The 23,754-nt window shown below is 42.3% G+C and overlaps 1 protein-coding gene across 6 annotated transcripts in view; it reads right to left on the reverse strand.

Annotated features, from left to right (window-relative positions):
* Nucleotides 1-592: 592 nt before the first annotated feature.
* LOC120731025 (neuropilin-2-like) overlaps nucleotides 593-23,754 on the reverse strand; it is a 90,539-nt gene continuing 67,377 nt past the window's right edge. The window contains exons 14-18 of one of the 6 annotated variants that reach the window (XM_040027750.1): nucleotides 18,909-19,177; nucleotides 18,710-18,806; nucleotides 17,156-17,188; nucleotides 4,948-5,010; nucleotides 593-4,236 (exon numbers count right to left, since the gene is read on the reverse strand). In XM_040027750.1, coding sequence (XP_039883684.1) covers nucleotides 3,911-4,236; nucleotides 4,948-5,010; nucleotides 17,156-17,188; nucleotides 18,710-18,806; nucleotides 18,909-19,177 — 788 coding nt within the window. In that variant the 3' untranslated portion in view covers nucleotides 593-3,910. Of the gene's footprint in view, nucleotides 4,237-4,947; nucleotides 5,011-5,379; nucleotides 12,200-17,155; nucleotides 17,189-18,709; nucleotides 18,807-18,908; nucleotides 19,178-23,754 lie in introns of those variants that run through there. The other 5 variants (XM_040027754.1, XM_040027752.1, XM_040027751.1 and 2 more) reach the window with 5 other exon arrangements.

A 23,754-nucleotide genomic window follows, 5' to 3' on the forward strand; every position in this document is an offset into this window, starting at 1 on the left:
CTAGTTGAGTCCAGTTTTTGTGTAACTTGGCTTCTCGACAGCTGCCTTTCCGCTCAGATGATTTCTGCTGAAGCTTCAGTGAACAGCAGATGGATCAGCTGAAGGTCCAAATGCAGATCTCAGGTCCTTGCTGTTTTTTTCCTGCTTCTTAAGGACGTGACTTTTAGGTTTTTAGGTGCCTGAAAATATGATTTCAAATATGTTCTTTGCTAAGATTTCTGGGTTTTATGTGTAGACAAAACACCAGTTCATCCCATCTCGTAGGTGTGTTTTTTAAATCCCTGAATGATTCATAGTCCAGAGTTAATTGTCTTAACAAGCAAGTAGACATTCTTTTGAAAATGCTCAGGCAGGAGGACTAGACTAAACATGAGTGGGGGGAAAGCCAGTGCCCACAGAAAAACTTTAACAGCCCTTCAGAGAGCCTGGACCATCAAGACCAGTTTAAATGAGTCTGCATCCTTGGAAAAGGCAAAATACAGAGAATATAGAGACGCTGGCTCAAGACTTTTGCACATGTGATGGAAATTTCTTTTATGTATGTATATATGAATGTATACATATGAATATAAATAAACACAAAACACCAGACTACATGTTGTTTAGCCTTTATTAAATAATAATAATAATAATCATAATAATAATAATAACATTAAAAAAAGAAATTTTTCTGTACAAAGTCTACAAACAACAGTTTGAATAATCTGGCCAGTGCCGTAGGTTTGTGTTGATGTAGTGTACATATGTGTGTCTGTCATTAGTGTGTGTGTGTGTGTGTCCATCGAGACAGAAGAGGTAATACTATGTGGACTTCCAGAAGGAATGAGTGAGTAAAGTCACGCAGGAGGAGAGACAACTTCATGAGTGTGTGTGTCTCATTGTTTCTATAGAACTGTTGCAATATATTCTCTAGTCATGTTTACAGTGTGTGTGTGTGTGTGTGAGACAGAGAGAGTAAGATATCAGTTGGGAGAGAGAAAGAGTGAGAGAGAGCAAGCAAGAGAGACATAATGAGAGAGCTCCAAGGCACTTGGAAAACAGTCCAATGAAAACACAGTTAGATGGACAGAAAACTCTCCGTCTCCCTCCATTGTTCCCTTCCTTCGTCTCTCTTTCAACACCTTTTACTATTCCCTTCATCTTCTTTGTTTATTTTTCCTTAATAGGCCTCCTGGCTATATCGATGCGTGCCCTTGAAAGAGGAGAGAGGAAGACAGAGAGAAAGAACAGGGGCTGCAGGCAAAGATGCACCGAGCGCGACACGTTCTCCTCCTACACCCCCCCCGTTTCCTCTGCTCTTTGAGTTTACACCGTAGAAGATAACAACGTGATATTTCAGATTCAAAAGAAAATCAAAACCTACTTCCTAGGATTAAGGTTTCATCTGTAAAAGAAAGAGGCGGAGTTCAGCGTTTAGTCCTCCAGTCTGAAGTCGTGTGTGTCTCTCATCGTCCACCTGTCCTCCTCACGCTCATCTTCTATCTTCTATCTTTTATTTTGTTTGCTCTTTACTTTCGCAGTCTTTGGATACGCTCACATGCACAGAATAACTGGATTGGATATTAATTTAATTAAAGTTGATTTAATGTTGCCAGTTGAAACTTTTTGGATGGATTTTCTTCTATTAAAAAATATTAATTATGCTCAGTAATTTCTTATTCCATACACAAAATAACACAAGTGAGGTTTGCATTAGAAAAATCTATATTTCCCCAAACTTTTCTCTGTCTGAACACAAGGTTTGCAGATATTTTTAACATCAGTGTTTTTTTGTTAGAGCACTTCGGGGAACATTAAAGCCGACCTCGAGTCGGCAGGACTCCAACCAAACATGGTTTCTTTTTTAGAAATGTCAAACAAATTACTGGGCGTTGATTCGGTTAGATATTCATTTGCAGCACTTTCATAAATGATTAAACCTGTGATAGAAGCTGCATCTTTATCCTGCTTTTCACAGGCTGCATCACGAAGTAAAACCTGTGTTTTTTGTCGAATTTGCACGTTTACCTGCTTTTTCTTTTGCAGTCTCACTAAATGTTTTGCCACCAATAACATTTCTTTATTTTGTGACTCAATTGCGAAATACAAACAAAATAGAAACACAACAGCAGAAACACACCTGGGATGCTATCAGCTGTCGAAGATACCTATAAGAAAGGCTCAGTTTAGGCTAAACGATCGATTGCTTGGTATTTTTTTTGAATAACACATTTGGCACTTGCATGTAAACACAACCATTTATTTGTCTTTGCCTCGGTCTTCCTCTCTACCTCTGTGTGTGTGTGTGTGTGTGTGTGTGCCTCCTCCTGTTTATCAGTCTCTCCAGCAGCACTGGCCCTCCTCGATGGCTGTCCTCCGATACAGCGTATACTGTAGTTAGCTTAAGGCTCGATTGTGTGTCCAAAAAAGTCGACGGTGCGATTTCCGTTCTCCTCCTGTAGTCTTTCTTTCGCCTTTCATCTTTGAGCGGCCTTTGTTTAGAAGGGTAAAGTTAAGAGTGGTGGATAAGCGGCGTGACGACTCATCGCTCTTAATCCCCGCAGCCCTACCGTGCACATACAAGGCTCTTTGGCAATCCATAGGTTGCAATAAAACAATCACTGACATTTTCTTCACACAGTGTCTGTCCATCATTTGGGCATCGTACAGTTTGGAAAGCAAAAAAATAGAGATATATACCAAAAACAAACTCTAGAATACTGAATCTAAAGCACGACTCCATAACAGCATGTTAGATTTTGATAAACCTCTGATTTTCTGCCTTACTTTATCTTTCCTCTACTCTTTGTAAAGACTCATAATCTGTAATGGAAAATAGGCCAAAATAGCTAGTAAAGGACTGAAAGAACACGTAAGACCGTGGAGTCCAACACAAAGCTAAAATAAAAGGCTAAAAAAATGGCATAAGAGCTCTACAGGGCGGCTACGAACTGAAGCTGGCTTTTCTTTACCTTTTTTTCCCAAAGAGACACAAGTCTAAAACAGAACAAAAACAGTCACCATTACTCTTCTATGCCACTGGTTTCACGAAGCGCAGACCGGGGCAGACAAAGGAGCGAGCGAGCGCCACATGGCAGGCTAATGGACGTTAAAAACTCACAGAACTCATATCCAACACTTTCAGAAACAAACCAAAAAAAAGAAAAGAAAATGTCCTTTTTCATACTCCTTTCCTTCTTTGCCATTAGAAATCTAGATCATTTGAGTTGTGTGGTTCAATATCTTTTTAAACTTTTTTTTGGGGGGGGGTTAGGCATTCACTTGATATGTGTTGATTTCAGTCAAAAATGACCCACTGAACCGACCCACTGGTGCCCTGTGGAACATGCTTCTGCTGTTCGCGCTGAAGTTTCACGTCTGCGTCAGTCACGAGGGCGGATCATCAAATTCCTTTCTTCATCAAGAATCCCAACACTTTAGCCCAGACTGTGCTGCCATTTGTAGTCCAAATGTCCAGACTGTCACAGGTGCTGTGGTCCATTCTTCTCGATGTCGTCCCAGTGGCTCGTGGGTAATATTCAATGGTAGATCAATCATTAATACTCTTTTTTTTTTTTCATTCCTTCATTCAATCACAGGCTTTTAGAATCGAGCAGGCTGTCTCCTGCAGGCAGAGGAGAAAATGGACTATAGGCGGGGGGAGACGGGGGTCACATGTTCCCCTAGTTTAGGCCTCGTAGCATGTAGGGGAGATAAAGATCACAAGTTCCCACTGGCACATAGACAATCGGGGAAACTCCGGGTTCACCCCGTTAGACATCAGAGCAAGGGGTTAGCGGGGCATTAGGTAGGGGACACGGGGGTCGAGATTACAGATAGTGCTTCGTTTTCAAATTGTCTGAGAACAAGATGACTTGCGGGGGCTCGCGTCTTCCCCCACCATCACTCTCCAGAGTTCCCCTCTGAGTCCTCATGCCTCTGAGCAGCACCTCTGCTGGTTCATCTTAACTTTATGCTTGATCCCGTCGTACAGCTCAAAGTTGTAGTTCTCCAGTGTCGTGGAGGAGCGCGAGGAGAGCCCGCTGTAGGAGCACGTGCAGTAGAGGAGGAATCCCGCGCACACCGCTCCCAGCAGGACGCCTAACGAGCTCATCACGATGATGGTGAGGAGGATCGGGTCGAGCGTGTACAGCCAGGCGTTGTCCTTGTCCTTCTCTGACACCAAGGTGACGGAGGGGGGGTCCATGTTGGAGGAGGGGGTGGAGAAGGAGGATGGCCACCCTGGGAACACATAGTCTGGAGAGAAAATAGGAAATCTTAGCAAGCTGATGTATTCAAGACCACAGTTGTTATTGATTAGCAACTTTGGAAAACGTAATGCAATTAATTACTCTAAAGGTACGATCTGGTGCATGTGGTGAGGGCTGAAGTGTGCACTCCTACTTAGTAAGGCAATCGGGCTAATCCGAATAATGAATGTGTACACACGAACGAGCCAATCCACAATTAAGTGCTGCATTTGGAGTGTTTTATGGAAGCACACACTGCAGACAAGCAGGAAAGCTGTAAACAGACAGTAAACAGACTTGTTTAGCGAGCTAAAAGCTGAGTACTCTCGTCTTGTTTCTGTCAAGGGGCTGAAAGAAACAAGGAGCAGTGGGCACACACACACATGTAATCTGTGATTGTTACAGACAGATGTTTTTCTCGGTGCCCAGAAGGAAGCTGTCTGTCTCACTTTGTCTGCCGTGGAACATGAAAGAGGAGGAGGACGAGGAAGAACGCACAACGTATGCACACGCAGACATGCGCTTTTGCCAGCTCGCTCACACTCGTCTCCTTTCTTTGCACACAGCAGAGATTGTCTGTCACCGTTGCCACGGGCTCTTTTCTGGAGGAGCCATAGGCACGCCTGTCCTTAAAGAGCAATTTCACTTGTCTTTGGGTGAGACTTGTAAAACAGCCAGTATAGCCCGAGGCTGCGAGGAGAGAGGAGGATAACCTCACCTTCGTTGATGGGGGGCTTGTGGTTGAAAACAGGATCTTTTTCAAAATCTATTGGCCTGGGATCTGTTAAAGAGACAGAAAGAATAACAGTATTAATCTAAACCGTCTGGAGCTACTCGAGAGTCCCGCCGCGATAACGTCGCTCCGTGTCTACGCTGCATTTGTAGATGGGTATCAAACAGCTCAAAGAGTTTAAACTTTCTGAAGAGATCAGGGAAGAAAGCTCCTCCATCCAAACTGTTTTGTTCCGCGCTCGGTCTATCGGCGAAAAACAACATCCAGTCTTACTGAACTCTTCTCCCAGACTACCTGCGTAAAGCCAGCAACTTCCATTATGTGATAAGCATCAGTGCTCTTTTTTTATTTGCTTAGAAATGAAAAGAAAGACACGAGTGGAGGCTGAATTTTAAAAAATGAAAGCACACAAAAGAGTTTCATAGAAAAATATTACCTTTATTACCTTCACATTCACCACAGTTTATTTTCTTTTTATTCCAAGACCGTGAAATTCAACAAGCTAAAATACCACTTTAAATGTTCGAGGCAGGCCAGAGTGCAAGGCTTTGGAGGTTTTGAGGGCTCGATTCTTCTTCAGTTTTATTCAAGGAAATTGACGTTACAGTCCCCAGAAATAAATGGAGCAATATCTGAGCAGCTGATAATCATTTACTGCCAGAGCAGAGGAATCAAAAACACATTATGAAGTGAAACTGTAATAGATATTCAGAAGATAAAAGGTGAAAAACTCATTTAGAACATATGAAAAAAAGCTTCATTTCCTCAATTAGATAAAGTTGTTCGTCTGTGAGACAGTTTTGGCATCTTGCGATTACACCTTCAATAAACTGCATTTACAAACTTTGCATATTTTCTTCAAAGCTTACAGATGAATTCCTTTAAATGACACCTGCTGCACTATTCGCTCATGAATGTCGTAGAACTGAGTTTAAACGAAAGACTGTTTTCTAAAAATTGATTTTCCAAACCCAATTAGAGAACAAACTAAAGGAATTAACCAAATTTTAATTTCATTTCAAATATTAAAACGACAAACAAATCCTATGCTAATTGAGTGCATTCAATTAAGCAAACAGTGGAGCGTTTCTAAATGTAGTTATTTGACTGACATCAATATTTAATGTCCTCAAAGTGCATGACATTGAAAGACAACCATCAAATCTTGACAGAGGCAGAGAAAGTGCACAAAAGCAATATAACAGCAATGTGGCTTAGGCCGGGGATGAAGAAGTTTACAGCCTCAAGGCTGATTTTATTCAGGCGGAGCGAGTGAACTACACTCAGCTTCATCTGAGGCCGTGTTTCAAAATCATCAAGCTGCTCTGCTTCCAACAGATTTACAGAAGAAACATTTAATTCATTAAGAAATAAAAAACAAAGCTATACACTAGAGTAAGATAAAATCTCAACGCGTGGTTGTATCTAAATTTACAATCAAGCTGAAAGCATGAAAGGTTGCAAAACTAAAAAGTGATTAAAGAGAGCGTCGGCAGCAGACTTTAATGAATTAATACTCTCGTGTAATTAGATGTAAAAACAGTGCAGTTATTCAGAAGTTAATGAACCCGGTAGCCGTGCTGTAATTATGTTTTAAAGGTTCCTACTGAAATGCAAAAGACGACACGTCTGTAAATCTGCTGCCTGACTACAGACCCTCCACGCTCTAAATTCTCCTTTTTCACTGCAAGCATTGACAAAACATTAAATCACTTAAAGAAAGATAAGAAGAAAAAATCAGGATAAAAACCAGAGGTTTGGACGCTCTTTGGATGACTGCTGAACGCTTTCTAATGATCCTGGCTGAAAGCCCTCGGGCGAGGATCCTGAGAAGAATCATCGCATGGATCTGAAAGGAGATTAAAACTCCCCGTAGCCCCATTTTATCTCCCTTCTCCAATTAGTAAAGAGAAAAATAAAAAAGGATCTTTTTTATTCAGGAAGAGACAGGGATGGCTCTTTGGCACCATTCGCTGTTCCAGAGGGGCCCGAGGACCTGTTAGAGTGCTTGTACGATAATATTTCCACAGGAGGAGGAGGAAAGAGAGAAAAAATAGAGATGGCCTCAGGGCTAGAAATGCTTACCGCAGGGCTTTATGAATGCAATCAGCTCCATTATCTAATTAGAATTATTAAAAGGCTTCAAAGTAGTCTGTGATGGAGAAGGGAGAGGGAGGGAGGGAGGCTGATTTATAAGGGCCGCATGAAAAGACGCCAGAAACTTGCAAAAGTTCGATAGAGAGTGAGAGAGAGTGCAGGGGAAAAGTGCACGGGTAGCACAACATAAATACACCCGTATATCATTCCTCTATTTGAATCCAGCCCCACATTGATTGGGTTATGGCACAAGGCTGCTAGAATGAGTCATATAATGTGTAAATCATACGCGAGTCGATTGATATGGAAGGGAGAGGGGCTCGGCACACTGGAAATGGATATGCAAGCACAAAATAACTAAAATACTTGTTGACTAAGGCACAAAACAGCATTTTATAAGATGCAGCATGATGAAATAAGCCAATATGGGGAATATCTGCAGTGTGGAAAAAAATGCATGAAACAATGATTTTGATAACGGTGTTTTGAGAGCTTGCTGCAAATCTGGGTTCTTGGCTAATAGAGGTCTGCGGTGGTTAGATGGCGTTTGCTCGTCTGTGTGTGTGTGCAGTGCAGTGAGGCTTCATCACGCTGTCTATTCTGCCAAAAGACTTCTTTCATCTGCTTTTGTGTTTGAAACAACCTGCCCTCCTCCATCTATTCTCTCTTTCCTTCAATCCAAACCACAACCTGCCTCCCTGTTAGCCTCCCTCTTAGAGTAAAAGAAAGATCTATCTTTAGAAAGTATAGAGAGCGTTTTTTTCCTTTTACTTCTTTCATCTCCCTCCATCTCTGGGCACATTCTTTGGAGAAAAAGGGGGCTCGCTTAATGGGCCCTTCTCCTCTGAGAGATTTTGCTCCCCTCCATTTCTGCCTCTCATTTTCTCTCCTGTGTTTTTCACTGGGAGGATTTGCAATGAAGGGAAAGAGAAGAACAGGAACAAGTGGGTTTTGATAAAAAGGCTCAGGGATTTGGGCATGAACAAAATGATGTAGGGGGTAGAGATGCTGTGAAGTCCACTCTGATACACCGTCAGCTTCACAATCTAGATAGATTTTTTCTGACATCATGTGAGCATTCTTCATAAAACACGTTAACACTTTAGATTTGCTTTATTATGAGCTCCTATCTTATTCAAACTAGAAGCTTTAAAAGAGCTTTCAAAGCTTTCAAAACACTAAATGACACCGAATAGTTTTTTTCATCCCAGTGTGCAGAATCAATATAATTTTTAGTCAGCAAGTATAAAAACAACTATAGTGTGACTAGTGTGCACCAGCAACACCGAAGGACAGAAAGAACATTAATCAATTTATGAAAAGATTCACAGTAGATGTAAGTAAATTAAGAAGAAAAGTGCTCATGTTCTCTACACTGCAAAAATATGAACCCGCTAATCAGAAATGCATCATGTTACACTTGCTGATTAAATACACAATCAAACTTATGAAAGCAGTCCTGTTAAAATGCCAAGTAAGACCAAGATGAAACATTCAATTCATTTCAATGTTGTTAGTATTCAAACAATAGTCACATCAAGGTCTTTATAGTCAAAAATAAAGACCTACAGAGAAAACCCCAACAATCAGACACCCCCTATAACCAAGCACCTGGCGACAATGGGAAGGAAAAACTCCCTTTTAACAGGAAGTTACCTCCGGCAGAACCAGGCTCGGGGAGGGGCGGGGCCATCTGCCGTGACCGGTTGGGGGGTGAGAGCTTTCTTTAATATGACTTGTAACTTGTATAGTTCAATTTAAAAACAAACTGTTAACGTTTCGGAGGGAATAAATAAATAAATAAATAATGAAATAATGTGGTTGCACGTCCTTTTATAACTGGTTTGCATAGAAAATTAACCAATGACATTCAAAATCATGCCAAACAGTAGTCAGCACACACCTGCCATCGGTTAAAGAGATTCTGACTACAATCAAATAAAGTTCAGCTGGTCTAACACGACTTTTCTGACACTTGCTTAGTTAACACTTTGTTACTGACTAAAAGAGACCGGGTGCCCCTCCAAAGTGGTCAGGGAGGTTGCCAAGAGGCTGACCGCGACGTTAACCACACGTGACAACAATCTCTGCATCCTTCACTTCTTCCATAAGCGTGTGGGAAAATGTTCTACGGTCTGAATTCTGTGGCCACAGTCCAGAAAGTGCCCATCACCAAAACACCACCAGACCCACTGTGAAGCACGGTGATGGCAGCATCATGGTTTGGAGCTGTTTTTCTTCAGCTGGCACTGGAGAACTTAAATAAATAGTAGTCAAGGTGCAGGGAACAAGTCTCAAATACCAACCAACGTTGGTGCAAAACCTTCAGGTGTCTGCTAGAAAGTTCTAGATCGATATGAATTTCCCCAAGTCATCAAAAATATCATCACCAGAAAAGCTGAACCCAAAAGAAAACCTGTGGGGTGACCTGAGGAGGGCTGTGCACAGGCGACACCCTCACAACCAGTTTGGAAAGGGTCAATAATGTTAATTTACGATGTGCCATGCTGACGGAGTACTACCTCCAAAATGCTGTGTAATGCAACCAGCTTACTTTAAATGTGAGATTTCCCTCCTTTTAGATTTTAGTTTGTTTTCCATGTGAACTGTACAGGATAAACTGTCGGTCACATTAAAGATGGAAAATGTTGGAAATTATTTATCTCGGTCTCAATAAAACCTGACATTTTAACAGGTGTGTCGACTTTTTCTATCCACTACACAGACCATCATTGCAGTGAGTGACAGATGCCGATTAGGGGTGTAACAGTTCAGAAGCAGACACTAAATTTGCGATACATCCACGGCCTCGTTCGTTAGACCTCACCGCCGCTGCGCTCTCATCTTGTTATTGATACGATATGGAGATGATGTAAAAGTTAAAAGCATCAACTCAGTGCAAGACTGTAAATACAGACAGACCATACGTGACAGCCATGGCAGACTAACTGCAGGGTCACGTCTGGTACATTAGCCAAGCTTTGCTGTAAAATCCAGTTTAAATGAGCGTCTGTTTACTGGAGCATTTTTGTGTTAGTATAAACAGCATGCGTTTGCAAATATGGGATGAATATTAGCAGCTGACAGACAGATTTTGCGTCCTGTAATGATGTGCTAAATAGACATGACTTTGTATTGCTTATGATAGCTGGTCATGTGGAGCTGATTAAAAGCAGCTGTTACCTACAGGAGAGGATTAGGGCCACTGAAGATGAAAAAGTGACGACTCAAAAGTATTTTCCTCAGTGGCCCTAATCCTCCCGTCCAATGATGTCCTGTGAAGGTAGGTAATCGTGTCAAAAACCTGTTTGCTGCTTTTTCTCGTTAATTCAAAAGAAACATGAACTGTACCGTGGATCTGGAGAATCGTTACACCCCTAACAGAAAATACATAAATAAAAAGTTACATTGTTGCTGCTCTAGAATCAGTCGGCAGTCTTTAAGCAGATAAATGATTTTCCAAAAGGCTTCAGTTGTAAAATGCTCTTTATCAAAGCAAGTTTGGTCTCATTTATCGGACTGGATACCAGTGTTGGATGTGTTAGAAACAAAAAAGGCCTTGGTAATTATGTGCAGAAAGTAAAGACTGTTTGTAGATTGTTGTATTTGCAGAGATTTAAGAAAAACAATATTCCACATTCAAATGATGCACGATAGTACTTCTTTTCTTTTTGTTTCATTCACCCAACCTAATGTGTGCAAGACATACACGGGTGTTTAGTTTGAACATTGACAGACACAGGCATCAGATTATCCACGAGATCCAGGCAACAAACTGTAGAGTCAAACTGCATCCATTCAGACTCTTACTGGACACAGAGGCACTACCTCATATCGGAGGTTATAGGTTTAAAGCACGTTTTTTAAAAAGGCATATCCAGAATGTAATGAAAAACACACTCAAAGTAACATGTGAGACTTGAAAATCTCAGAAGTGTCCGTGCATATATTGGTGCGCGTGTTTCAGCTGATGTGATGCGACGTAAGCCGTCTCAGAGCTGCAGGGTGCATGTGCAGCTGTCTATCTGTCACAGCTGGACGGGCAACACTAATTCTTCCTGTTTTTTTGTTATTAATCTGTCTCTGCCACTATCTCAGTCTCGCAAACACACGTGGGCAAATAAAATTGGGCTTCATTCAGTCCCGGAGAAGCAGCCATCACTCTTAATGCTGCACACAAACACAGCGTGTCTTTTCTACCTGTGTGTAAATCCTTCCTCTGTCTGACGGGTATCTGGAGACAGGCAATGTCCAAGCTGCAGATCAGAGCGGGGCAGACAGACAGATCCTGCTCTGACATTTACTGAAGGTGGGGGATATGCTGTTACAACCCTGACATTGTACGCTGCATGTAAATGCAGTGTGTGTCATCCACAGCCTGTTATTCATACTACCTTTACTGTGATTTACTGTGGTCATAATCCAGCTCGCTTTCAGGGTTCAGGTATAGAAGCCAGTCTACGCTCGACATCAAAAAAATTGCCCCACAGTGTCGTTATCAGGCCCTCTTCAGCCATCAGAAATACAACCGAAGCTCTGTCATCTGCTCTTCAGGGGTACAGTTTAATGTCAGGACTTCTTTCTACCAGTTTAGTGTACGCCGATCAGTTAATTAGATCAGCCGTCAGCAACGTGCACTGGAGTGCCTCTGAGCAGATCCTCATCAGTGAAGAGCAGTGATTATGCTGAATACGGCTTCTTTTCACACCCCTTGATCGCTTCATTTAAAAAAAACATACTATTAAATCAGATGGGCCTTTTCAACACTGGGAATCGTAGCTGTCCTCTTTCTCCAGTGATATGGTGAGCATGGGTTCCAGACTCGGCCCGGTGCTTGGGTTCAGGTTGTTTTCGTTAGGGCTATGGATCAGATTACAGCCTGGGTTTTGGCTCTGGTACCAGTTTTGGCGACCTTGCTGATATGGCAGTTGGTTGTTGCGGTACGTCACCGAATGATGATGACTACTGCTGGTCTTCTTGGTCGCCCAGTGGTACCGGTGGCAGCACAGTATCACCAGCACGGTTATACTGACCAGCACCAAGAGGGCACCGCCTCCCGCCAACACATAGTACCAGAAGGCAGGGACTGGCTGCACCACCACTGTGTCTACTGTGGGCTCCATTCCAGATATGGCACCCCCTGGAGGGCAGGAGGACACATTACTGGTTGGCTCAGTAGATGAGCAAGGCAGGCATGCAGACTGCATTAAAGAGTTCAGATTTAGAGACCTATGTTCACTTCACCCCTGTCAGAGTGTGAGTGAGCATGGCAGGTCTGTCAAGCTCTGAGCATCTCCACACACTGAAGCATGCTGCTGCAGTAAAAGTGACACTTTTTCAAACATTATAACTTCAAACTGCAACACTAACATGCTTGGCTAACTTTCCTATTAATAATAATGAGTTTTATTCAAGGCAAACACACTTTGTTCTGGTAATAAACTAAATATATTAGTTTGGCTATCAGCTCACGTATGTCGTTTATGTTAGAAAAGCCTCCTTATCATAATTAACAATATTAAAACTAGAATGACTGTTTAGTTGGACTCTAATTTGTGGTTTCGTTCCTAATTCTACTTGGACAGAATTTTCCACCTGGACCCTGAAAAGGCTTCTGAATGTGGCCGAAATACCTTCTTAAAAAAGATGGCAGCATTTTATATCTTCTTTATTTGCACATCTTTCACATCTATAATTAAGGTGTGAGAATCCAGACTGTTTGTAAGGGGAAATTTAGCTTATTATATCCATATTTAAAATATGTTTTGCAGCACTTTAAAAGAATTCATTACGAAAACTAGGAGCATTCAAAGTCTTCTGAGGACTGAAGCAGAACATTTTTGCTTATTCAGCTTTAATTAGAGCTAATTTATTATAGCGTTTGCCTAAAATCATTGTAAACTTGGAGAGAACAAAGAGCTTGACAGACCTAACAACAGAAGCAGGGGTCATTTACTCTACAGCGCAGTGTGCCGAAACTCTCGTGCTCGCCGCTATTTAAAGGTAAGAAAATAAATCAGGCAAAAACCACTTTAGCTTTAACATTTTGCTGTGTGTTAATATTTAAACAACCAATTAAAGGCTTCATTTCTTATAAAATATTTAACTTACTGTAACTCTTCTCTCTCTTTTTTTGATTTATGCAAACATCACAAGCATTAGCTGCACATTGACACGCAAAGGCCCATGCCATGCGTTCAGATTGGATCAGAGAATGCAAAGCCTTGATTATGCAGTGCTTGGGCGACTTGAACAAAGGGCGGGGAGTGTTAAGTGGGTGTATTTGCTGGGATGCGGCATTTTTATCGGGGCAAGATCAGACCGAAGTTGAGTGCGGAGAGAAAGAGATGGAGAGGGAGAGGGGGAAATTACAGAGGCAGAGAAAGGATAAGAAAGAAGGCATTATTGGAGGAAAGAATGGAGTGAAATAGAGAGGGGTGGTAGAAAGTGAGAGGAGAGAGGGTGCAAGGGTGGGGAAGAGAAGGCAGGGCGCTAATCCTGCCATGATATCTTTAATCCTGCATTAAAGGGTTTGTCTGAAAGTTCAATACTCTGTCAACTCGCAGTGAAAGAAACCCGCTGAGAGAGAGGTTATAGAAGAGAGAGAGAGAGAAAGGAAAGGGGGAGAATAAAGGAAAGACGGTGCATGAGCAAGAAAGACAGGAAGGAAAAAAGAGGAAATAGAACTGAGGCGAGCGAGGACTAGATGGGATGAGAGAGAAGGAGAAAAAAGAGCTGAAATAAGAGATGGAGGAGAGTTGCAAAGCAGGATACAAAACCTCACGGAACCAGTAAGCTTAATTTAGTCTTTTTTTGAAGTTCAGACGCACTCTTTAAGGGTTTAAAATTGGCTGTGATTGTAAAGCTGCGCTGCACGGAGAGTCTTCCCACCGGTGGATTAACTGACAAATAATTTCCAGGGCTGAAAAAGTTGACCGTTACTTTGCTTTTTGAGGTAGCAAAGGGGAACGGCTGCTAAAGCTAAAACGTGTAGCTTTCAAGGGATGTTTGGTAACTACAGCTTCTGAATCACTTAATTAGCATCAAAGCCGGCCTCTCACTTCACAAACAAAACAGAAAACCAGAGTAAGCCCCTTTTCTCTGTGTAGACGCACGAGTGTGTGTGCAATAATCAACCGATAGCTTCCAACAGACACTTTCAAATGTTTCTGCGAGCGTCTTCTTAACATCAAACTTTTTCTAAATATATGTATGTATATTTTTACTGTACGTTTTAATCCACCGGGAAGATTTTATAGTAAAAAACTTGCCGTCTGTCTGGACTATAATGTGTAGTGAACGCTCTACGAATCAAATATGAGTGCTGCCAAATCAGCGTCTGACCAAATGCGATTTGTCACCATCTCCCCTTCTGTTCCTGAGTTATGGTTGCCATGTAATGACCACAAAAGTGTTTTTGCACAACATTATGATGTCGCAGTGAAGCTGACCTTTGTCCTTTTGGATATAAAGTATCGCCACTTTGTCATTTTATCCCATTAGACCTTTGTGTGACATTTTGCAATAATTAGCGTGTGACCTCTGAAGTCATGGCCAAAAGCTTGGTTTGTAAGGTGATCTTGACCTTTGACCACCAACATATAATCAGTTAACCTTTGAGTTCAAGACACAAATTTGAGGTATCAAATCACCGGACTGGCACAGATGGACAACCTGACAGCGCCTGACACCGCGGCGTCGCCTTCACGGAGCCGACTGAGGCGTTTAGGAAAATCGCTGGTTGCTTATGAGTGCACTGAGTGTTTTTGCATCTGGCGACTGCTTGCAGCAGTACCCACAGGTCACCTGGCAGGGGGCAACCAATCAAACAATCACTGACTTGTAGCGACTGCAGTTACTCTGCGAATGACTGGTAAATGTTTGCTGATATTTGCTGTCTTATTTATGAATGCAGACATATTGCCAACACATTGCAATCCAGGTCAGCCTCCACTGATGAGCACAAGTTGTCTGCAGTTTGTGTCTTTGCATTAGGGACTCGACTCCACTGGCTGCCATCTGGTTTTATTCTACTTGTATATCTTTTTAAAAGGTTGCCGATGCCGCCCTGCAGCGACTACGCCACTGTGAATGGAGGAATTTCTGTTTTTGAGTTTCTGTCTGGATGCTGTATATGTAAACAACAACAGCTTATGTCATCACAGGTAATCACTGTGATCATCTGTATTATCACAAACAGATTTAATGTAATTGCCGACTCAGTCTTATTATCGTTTTTTCCACCATCTCCATGCACCAAAGTTTCTTTGAAGATGGCATCTGACTGCTGGTGGTCTCAGAGCTGCAACAGTGTCGAAGGTAACAAGACTGTAAGTTCATATAGTGCAATCATTTTGGTTGTGCCGGGGTTTCCTGTTTTCCTTAAAATCAATTTAGAAATTCAGATTAAGCCTTCGTCACTGCCTCCTTTTAACAGAAGCTTTCCGTGACAGCATGAATATTTCTCACGGTCAACTTTAAAACTGTCAAAAACAACTACGCTTTGTTTGTCTCACATCGAGACACTAAGAAGAATAAACAACACCTGAGGTGTAACTTTATCTGCTCACCCAGAGAGAAACCCTAAAGGGGCTGAGATCACTTCTTAAAAGGAGAAATTTAATCCTTCTTTCTGGGGGTCAGGATCAAGAAACATGGTGTTTGTCAGAACCAGCAGCGTTGTCGTGCTGGGAGTCACATGACAGTTTAAGATAAAGCGAGGATTAGGTCAAATACTCGGGGTATGAGTCAGATGATGTGAGTTTTCTGAACTTGTCTCCTGGGTTTCACTGGTGCTTGGATGTCTTTGTGTTTTCATTCAGCTTAATGTGCCGGACAACAAGAAGTGCTTCTCAGAGTTCACACTATGTGTTCATAGTTTTCACACACGCACACGCACACACACACAAACAGAAATATTTGAGGAAACTAGCAAAATAAAAGCAGAGTCCTCTGGTTTAAGCCTCAGCCTTCCATGAACCAAATCACCAAAAAGCCTTTATATTCTCCAAGTGGTCAAAAGTTTTGTTAGCATGAGGTAGAAACTGAAGTCCAGTTTCTATATGCAAGTCTTCAAAGAGACCAGTATGTGTATTTTGTGGGCGTCTAAACAAAAGCACAAACAGCTCGTGGTTTAGGTCCCAACCCAGACTTCGAAAACAAGAGATCCAGTAGCACAATTGCTCTAAGACTTTTTATCGTTTTTCAGACTGGCCTATTTCTGGATGAATGAGAGAGAGAAAAGGAAAGTTGAGTGTGATGTGCTCTGCATTTCATGTAAGGGGGATCAGGGACCAGAGGAGAGGGGACGGCAGGGAAAGGAGAAGGAAAGACAAAATGAGACGTAAATGAGTGTGGACCAGGAGCAGCTGGATGTGCAGGGAAAGAGGATGCTAAGCTGTTGAAATTGAATCAGGATAAAGGAAACTATGATGGGAAAGACTGATTATGAAGACAAATATGGATGGACTGATAAAAAGCTCTGCAATTTCACTGACACCAAAGAAACAGACCAGAAGCAGCAATTTAACCCTGACCCTGTGATTTAACCCTCATCCCTACATCATCTGAGAAATTGTTTATGGTATAAAATGAAACACAACCTGAGTAAGAATTAAAAACTGTAACAAATATGGTTCAGTGCACTGCTCATATTTGAAACACCCTCTGTTACAGCTGCACATTGTTGCTAGTCAAGTGTTACTGTTGCAGTATGTATGCATGTGCGTGTTTGTTTGTGTGAAGGCAAGAAAATCTCTTTTTACTCCAAAAAAAACTACAAAATCAAGTGTTTCAGCCCAGCATGCAAGGAGTCATGCCAGAAAAATGCAGTGGATCCATCCTGCAAACCTGTCCCCTCACAAAGCCCACTCCACTCTGGTTTTGTACATGTGCTACTACAAGAAGTACTGCACATGTGCAGTGATGCACAGTAATACCTTTACCCCCTATCTAGTTAACAGTGTGTGCTGTGGAAGCCTGTATGGTAATAAGGCACTAACAGGGTTTGCAGTGCTGCAAGCTGAGCTAAGCAACAAAGCAGGAAGCACAGACATGTTGGCACAGGAAGTACAAATGCACGTGAAGTAGAACTTACTTTTCAGGCCAGGAAGTAAAGCATGCAAAGGCTCTGGAAAAGAAAGGAAAAACAAATGTTAGTGAAGCTAAGTTAGACAAGGAGCAAGAGTAAATGTGAAAGGATGTGTGTCGCCCATGGCGTTGGAAGCTTCCTTCACAATATGAAATGCAATAAAATAACAACAGATGTCCTCAGCTTATATTATATATGATTACATTTATATGGTGCTGATAGTTTTAATGAATGTCAACACAAATGTTTTTTAATAGAGTTGCAAAATTGCACCGCAGTCCTGGTTAAGGCGTTTGTAACTCAATAAAGCTTTGTCGAGTTCAGAGGTAGTTTAAGACTCCAAAGGCCCATATATCCTCCAGGATGACAGTTATTTTTACAAAATGGAAAGAAAATAAAGAGAGCCAGACAAGAGGGAGGGAAGAGGGAAAGTGGCTCTTGTTATGTCTGTCATTTCTCACCTTCTCTTTGCTTTGTCATTCTCCCTCTCTCCCCGATTGCTCTTTTTTTAAAAGTTTTTTTCTACAGCGTTTTCGTCCTCTTTCTTTCCTTTGGGATTTTAACGGCAGAAGAAAAAGACAGACGGAAAACAGGGTGAAAAGGGTGAGGGGCAGAGTGACGAGAAGGGAAATTGAGGAATGAAGAGGAAGGGTGGAGGTAAGTTAAGGGGTCGTGGGAAGACGGACTGAATTTTACTGCTGTTTATTATTTGCTGGAGGACGTGGCATCTTTTATGGAAGTGAGAAAGAGCGACAGAACGGAAAAAGAAGGGAAAACTAGTTACAGCACAGATAAAGAAGCGGTAGTGAGAAAACTAGCGTCTTTGACTCACAGAAACATTTGACTTAAAGGTGTACTAATGCACTACAGCACTAAAGGCAAATATATTCTGACTGGTCCTAAAGTCCATAATACGACTCATTTCTGCCTTTAAATCTTTTTACAATAAAAACAAAGTTGTTTCTGAACCAAGGCTCACATGCATTTTTGTGAAATCAGGAAATATGAAGGACTTCAAACTTAACCCAGCGTGTGGAGCGCATGGAAATTTGCCCTTTTTTCTCTGCAAAGCAAATTGTTACAAGTGAGCCGACAGCAGTCGCTGATAGCAGCCTCATTGGTTAACTACTGTCTCTCTGCTCCAGAGTAGAGAGTCTCTCCAGTAATCAAGCACAAGCACGCACGTTATTTTCAGTGCTCGACTGCAGAGACTGAATGGAAGATAATGCTGGAGATGGATAAACGAGAGCAAATAAGGAAACAGCAGGATGGGGTGGTACAGGGAAAGACTAGGAGATAGTGGGAGATATAATAAAAGATAGTGAAGGATCCATGCCCGAAGGGCAGTTGTGACCTACTTTCTTTTTTTGCGCTTCACTTTTTTGATGTGTGTGTGTGTAAATGAGAAATATTATGATTTTTTTCTCCCCCATCACTCTCGCTCTCTGGCGAAAACACAGAATAAATGTTCCGGTGTGAAGCAGGGAGAGAGTGATAGCTGACAGACGGAAACACTGACCAGCATATTAATGAAGGTGCCAACAGGTGAATGGGACTTACGTGCACACTGCTCCAGGTCAGCGCTGCTGCTCATGTGGATGTTGTCTATTCTGATATGTCCTCTTGTCGGGTGTTCAAAAAACCCCTCAAACACCACCTACACCAGAGAAAGTGACATACAGGTGATTACAGCTCAGCTTATGTGTTAGCTTCTTAATTCAGGGATTCATAAACACGCTAACACTCAGCGGTTATCTACCTGATATTCTCTGGGGCTTCGAGGAAGGATGGTGCGCCCCTCTTTCCAGTGACTGCCTTGGTCACCTTTTAATGCCCATAACAGGGTCTCTCCCTGGTCGTTGTCCCTCAGCAGGACCCTCAGGCTGCCCTGTGCCTCTCCCTGGAGCTGGTAGTAGAACTGGAGGCAGAGCGGGCCTTGCTCTGGCCCCACTTCGGGGCTCAGCAGCCGGGCTTTCTTGCGCAGGGTGTGGCTTCCGGCATCGAGATGAAGGTAGTTCCCTGAAAAATCTGAAAGAGGCCAAAAAGTTGTGCTGGTTATGATACCGATGTAAACTCGGTAATTCATTTCACACTAATGGGTTGTAATAAAAGATAAATTAGCAGCCTTTAAACCGACACATCATTACTCTTCTTACCACAACATGACACCACATGTATGGCTTTCTGCGTGCTATTTGCATTTTATTCATTAACTGGATCCCAGTTTAATGTATTTTATGATTTGTGACAGTGCTGTGTAGTAATGCAGCAGGATGTGGTTGTTTACAGTTTAAGGCATTACTGCCATCATTCTGTGGTATGGGGCTTAACTGCAAATGAGACTGCCATTTCATCATGGCTGCTAATGGCTATGGATACAAATGAACACACACACACATGCACACAGCTCTAGACTAAACAGCCCTAATCATTCTGAATGCTGACACCTCATTCTGCTGCTCTCCATGTTTTTGCTACACTTAGTCAGCACAGCCATCGTACCGACGCCGTCACGATGCCTGTGCGCGTGCGGTGTGTATCTGCGTGTGACTGCTTCCTCTACACACAATCACTCACTCAGGGTTTTTTTTTTTTCAAATTCACCTTCTTTCTCTGCACTCGACCCAAAGACGGGATAGAAAGACGAGGAGAAAGCAAAGAGGCTGAAGGGAAGAGAGAATAAGAAAATAACAAAGAGTGAGAGAAAAAAGGCTGCACTACAGTGTTTTCCTCCCATTCTGAACACAAGCATAATCATTAGCTTGCTGCTGTGTTTGGCTGTTTGTCTACTATGGCTGGAGAGTAAAAGCTTCGGTGGAGCTGCAAATAGCCTTTTTATCGACAGCCCGACACTGTGTGTGACACTTCTCGAGGAGAGACGGAGAAGAAAAAAGGGTAAAACCCCTAAAATAATATCTATCTATCCGCCCATCTATCCATCTATCCGTCCATCTATCCATCCATCTATCTATCCATCTATCCATCTGTCCATCCATCCATCATCCATCTATCTATCCATCTATCTGTCCATCCATCTATCTATCCATCTATCCATCTGTCCATCCATCCATCATCCATCTATCTGTCCATCTATCCATCCATCTATCCATCCATCTGTCCATCTATCCATCCATCTATCCATCCATCTATCCATCTATCTGTCCATCTATCCATCCATCTGTCCATCTATCCATCCATCTATCCATCCATCTATCCATCTATCCATCCATCTATCCATCCATCTGTCCATCTATCCATCCATCCATCCATCCATCCATCTGTCCATCTATCCATCCATCTGTCCATCTATCCATCCATCTATCCGTCCATCTATCCATCCATCCATCCATCCGTCCATCTATCCATCCATCTATCCATCCATCTGTCCATCTATCCATCCATCCATCTGTCCATCTATCCATCTGTCCATCCATCCATCCATCTATCTGTCCATCCATCTATCTATCCATCTATCCATCTGTCCATCTATCCATCCATCTATCCATCCATCTGTCCATCTATCCATCCATCTATCCATCCATCTGTCCATCTATCCATCCATCTATCCATCCATCTATCCATCTATCCTCCATCTATCCATCTGTCCATCTATCCATCCATCTATCCATCCACATCCTATCCATCTGTCCATCTAATCCATCCAGTCATCCATCCATCTGTCCATCTCATCCATCTAAATTATATCCATCTATCCAATCTATCCATCCTATCAATAGATCCATCCATCTATCCATCCATCTGTCCATCTATCCATCCATCTATCCATCCATCTGTCCATCTATCCATCCATCCATCCATCCATCTATCCATCTATCTGTCCATCTATCCCATCCATCCATCCGTCCATCTGCATCCAGTCTATTCCTTGTCCATCATGATCTCATCCATCTATCCATCCTGTCCAGCTGTCCATCAGCTATCCGGTCCATCTGTCCAGCTCACTCCATCCATCGGTCTGTCCATCTATCCATCCATCTATCCATCCATCATCCATCTATCTGTCCATCTATCCATCCATCTATCCGTCCATCTGTCCATCTATCTGTCCATCTATCCATCCATCTATCCATCCATCTGTCCATCCATCCATCCATCCGTCCGTCCGTCCGTCCGTCCGTCCATCCATCCGTCCATCCATCGTTGGCTAAGACAGGAAGAAAAACATTTGACAGCTTTTGCCGTTCATCGTAATGAATAATGGATTTGTAACTCAGTTCCTCACTTGGAGGCAATGCAAAAAAAGAGCTAAATTACCGTTGCTCATTAAGTACAGTTAGAGAAAAGTTGAAGTGTTTTTCTGTCGTTCTGCGTTTGATCTTGGCGAACGTACAAGGGGAGGGAATTAATTAACAACTCTCCATGGGAGGGATAGACAGGGATGTAGAATTGGCTCTGAGGGAGGGAGGGAAGTGTGTGTGTGTGTGCGTGTGTGTGCGTGTGTGCGTGTGTGTGTGTGTTGCAGTCTGTTTACAAGAGTGTTTGTTCACTTTTAGGTATCTTTGTTTATATCTGTGTGTTGAGTCTTTGTGCTCGTGTGTGCATGAGTTCTTGTGGTGGTGTTTCTTCATGTGCCATCCTCACACTTGTACAATAGGCCTGTATGTGTGTGATTAGGTTTCACGGGACACAGACAGCTGATCAATATATTTCCCATCACATTTAAACACCAAGATAATTGGATGCAGCGCTATGAAGAGAACGAAAGCGAGACAGCGCTGTCAGTTATCTCTTTTTGTCTCCTTTCAGCCCTTCCTTATCAATAACTGTTCCATCTCCAACAACAACTCTTTCGATGAAAATCTCCAGGGTGAAGAATTTCAGTCGTGTCATATCTGAGATCAAAAGAATAACTTATGAGCTCTGTTCTGGTTGGATTTTCCTCTCTTAAAAAAACCTAAAAGGGCTCTTAATGACAAGGGCTGGGGATTTGATTTGCATATTGAGACAGCTTCCAGACAGGGTGCCACGCTAATGTTGCTGTAGAACAAGACTTAATGTCATGTTGCTGTCAAACATGGAGACAGGGACGCTGCTAAGTCAATTACATACACTCACAGGCGCACACCCATAAGGGTGCATACATATACGTGCGCACATTCACGAGATCCTAGTGAGCTGTAGAGTTTTGCCTTATGTCACGGCCTTGTCTGTTTATAAAGCTGCTGCTCGTTCAACCATGAACTGGATGGTTTCAGCAGATACAAAGAAAGCGTTGGTGGATGGCAAGGTCATATATATATGTGTGTGTATGTGTGTGTTGGGGGGGGCTTATGCCTTGGGTGTTTAATATACAGACAGTTCCACCTTGAGTTGTGGGTGTAAGTGTGTGTGTGGAGCCCCGGGGAGAGCTGAAGAGCTAAGGCAGCACTTCTGTCAAAGCCATCATCTGACTTATCTGACCGCTCTGGGCCGTGTGTGTGCACCTTATGGGTGTGTAGGTACAGTAAGTGTGTGTGCGATTGATAAAACAGTCCTCCTGCTCTCTTGTTAAAAATGGACGGAAAATTGCAAGTACCACTGAGGGAAACGGAGGTGAAGCCAGCGAGAATATATGATATATCAGTATGAATCAACCTCAAAAGGAAATGAATGACTTTTAATAAAAGAATAATTCAGCTGTATGTTGAAGACAAAAACACGAGATAATAAGGATTGAGAACAAAAAGACATTTGTAAAGAAAGATTAAAGGAAAAGAAGTTAGAAAAAGAAGAAACACGAAGCCCGAAGTCAGATAATTACAGCATTCAAAGATGCTTCAAGCACAAAATAAAAGAGATAAGCGAAGAAGAACTGTCGTGGATTAGATCTGAAAACGAGAAAAAATAGAAAAGACCCGACAAACAGGATGAGAAAGTAACAAACTAGGGTAAGGAAAGTGAAACTGTTAAACCTAACGGTTTCTTTAAAACTCCAATTAAGACGTCGTGCACACTTTTTGCAGATAAGAGTGAAATCCTTGCATCATGGTTGCTGTCAGTGGTTCCTCCCAGCACTGGGATGCATCATATTCCACCACAGGACGACCGCTTTGCTCTTAATTAGCTCAAGAAGTCTTTGTGCTGAGGAAGGTCAGACATTTCAGCGTGACGATGCTTTCTTTTATGTCTTTAAAAAAACAGAGATATTGTGAAATGAGAAATGCCCAGATAATAAGTAATGTTTTTCTGCTGGGCCCGTGGAGTTTTCAGAAAGTTTGAGTGTTTAATTAGAGGAGGAGGCCCACCCATAAATCCTTTTAATGGGTTCTAACCCTGTGGAGATTTCAGAAGATGGAAGGTCTGCTTGGTGAATTTCTACAGTGTGTGCTTGAGAAAGCCAGCAGAGCTGTAGCTATTAATTATTATTCTCCACTTGTAAGCAGTTTTATTTTGAAAATCTTAAGATCAGATTTTTTCGCGTGAAGATTGTTAAGTGATTACGGATATATGACATTATTACAATAAGAGTACAGAACACAGAAGGCATCAGTGACAACACACAGGTGGGTTGCAAAGTGGCTTGCAGAGGAGCATGTAGGCCTCAGTCACACAGGCCTGAACGTGTATTCCTCGATCGGTTGGTGAGGGGTTTCTGGGTGAAATTA

This window comes from Simochromis diagramma, unplaced genomic scaffold (assembly GCF_900408965.1).
Source record: "Simochromis diagramma unplaced genomic scaffold, fSimDia1.1 OVJJ01000343.1, whole genome shotgun sequence".
NCBI lineage: Eukaryota > Metazoa > Chordata > Actinopteri > Cichliformes > Cichlidae > Simochromis > Simochromis diagramma.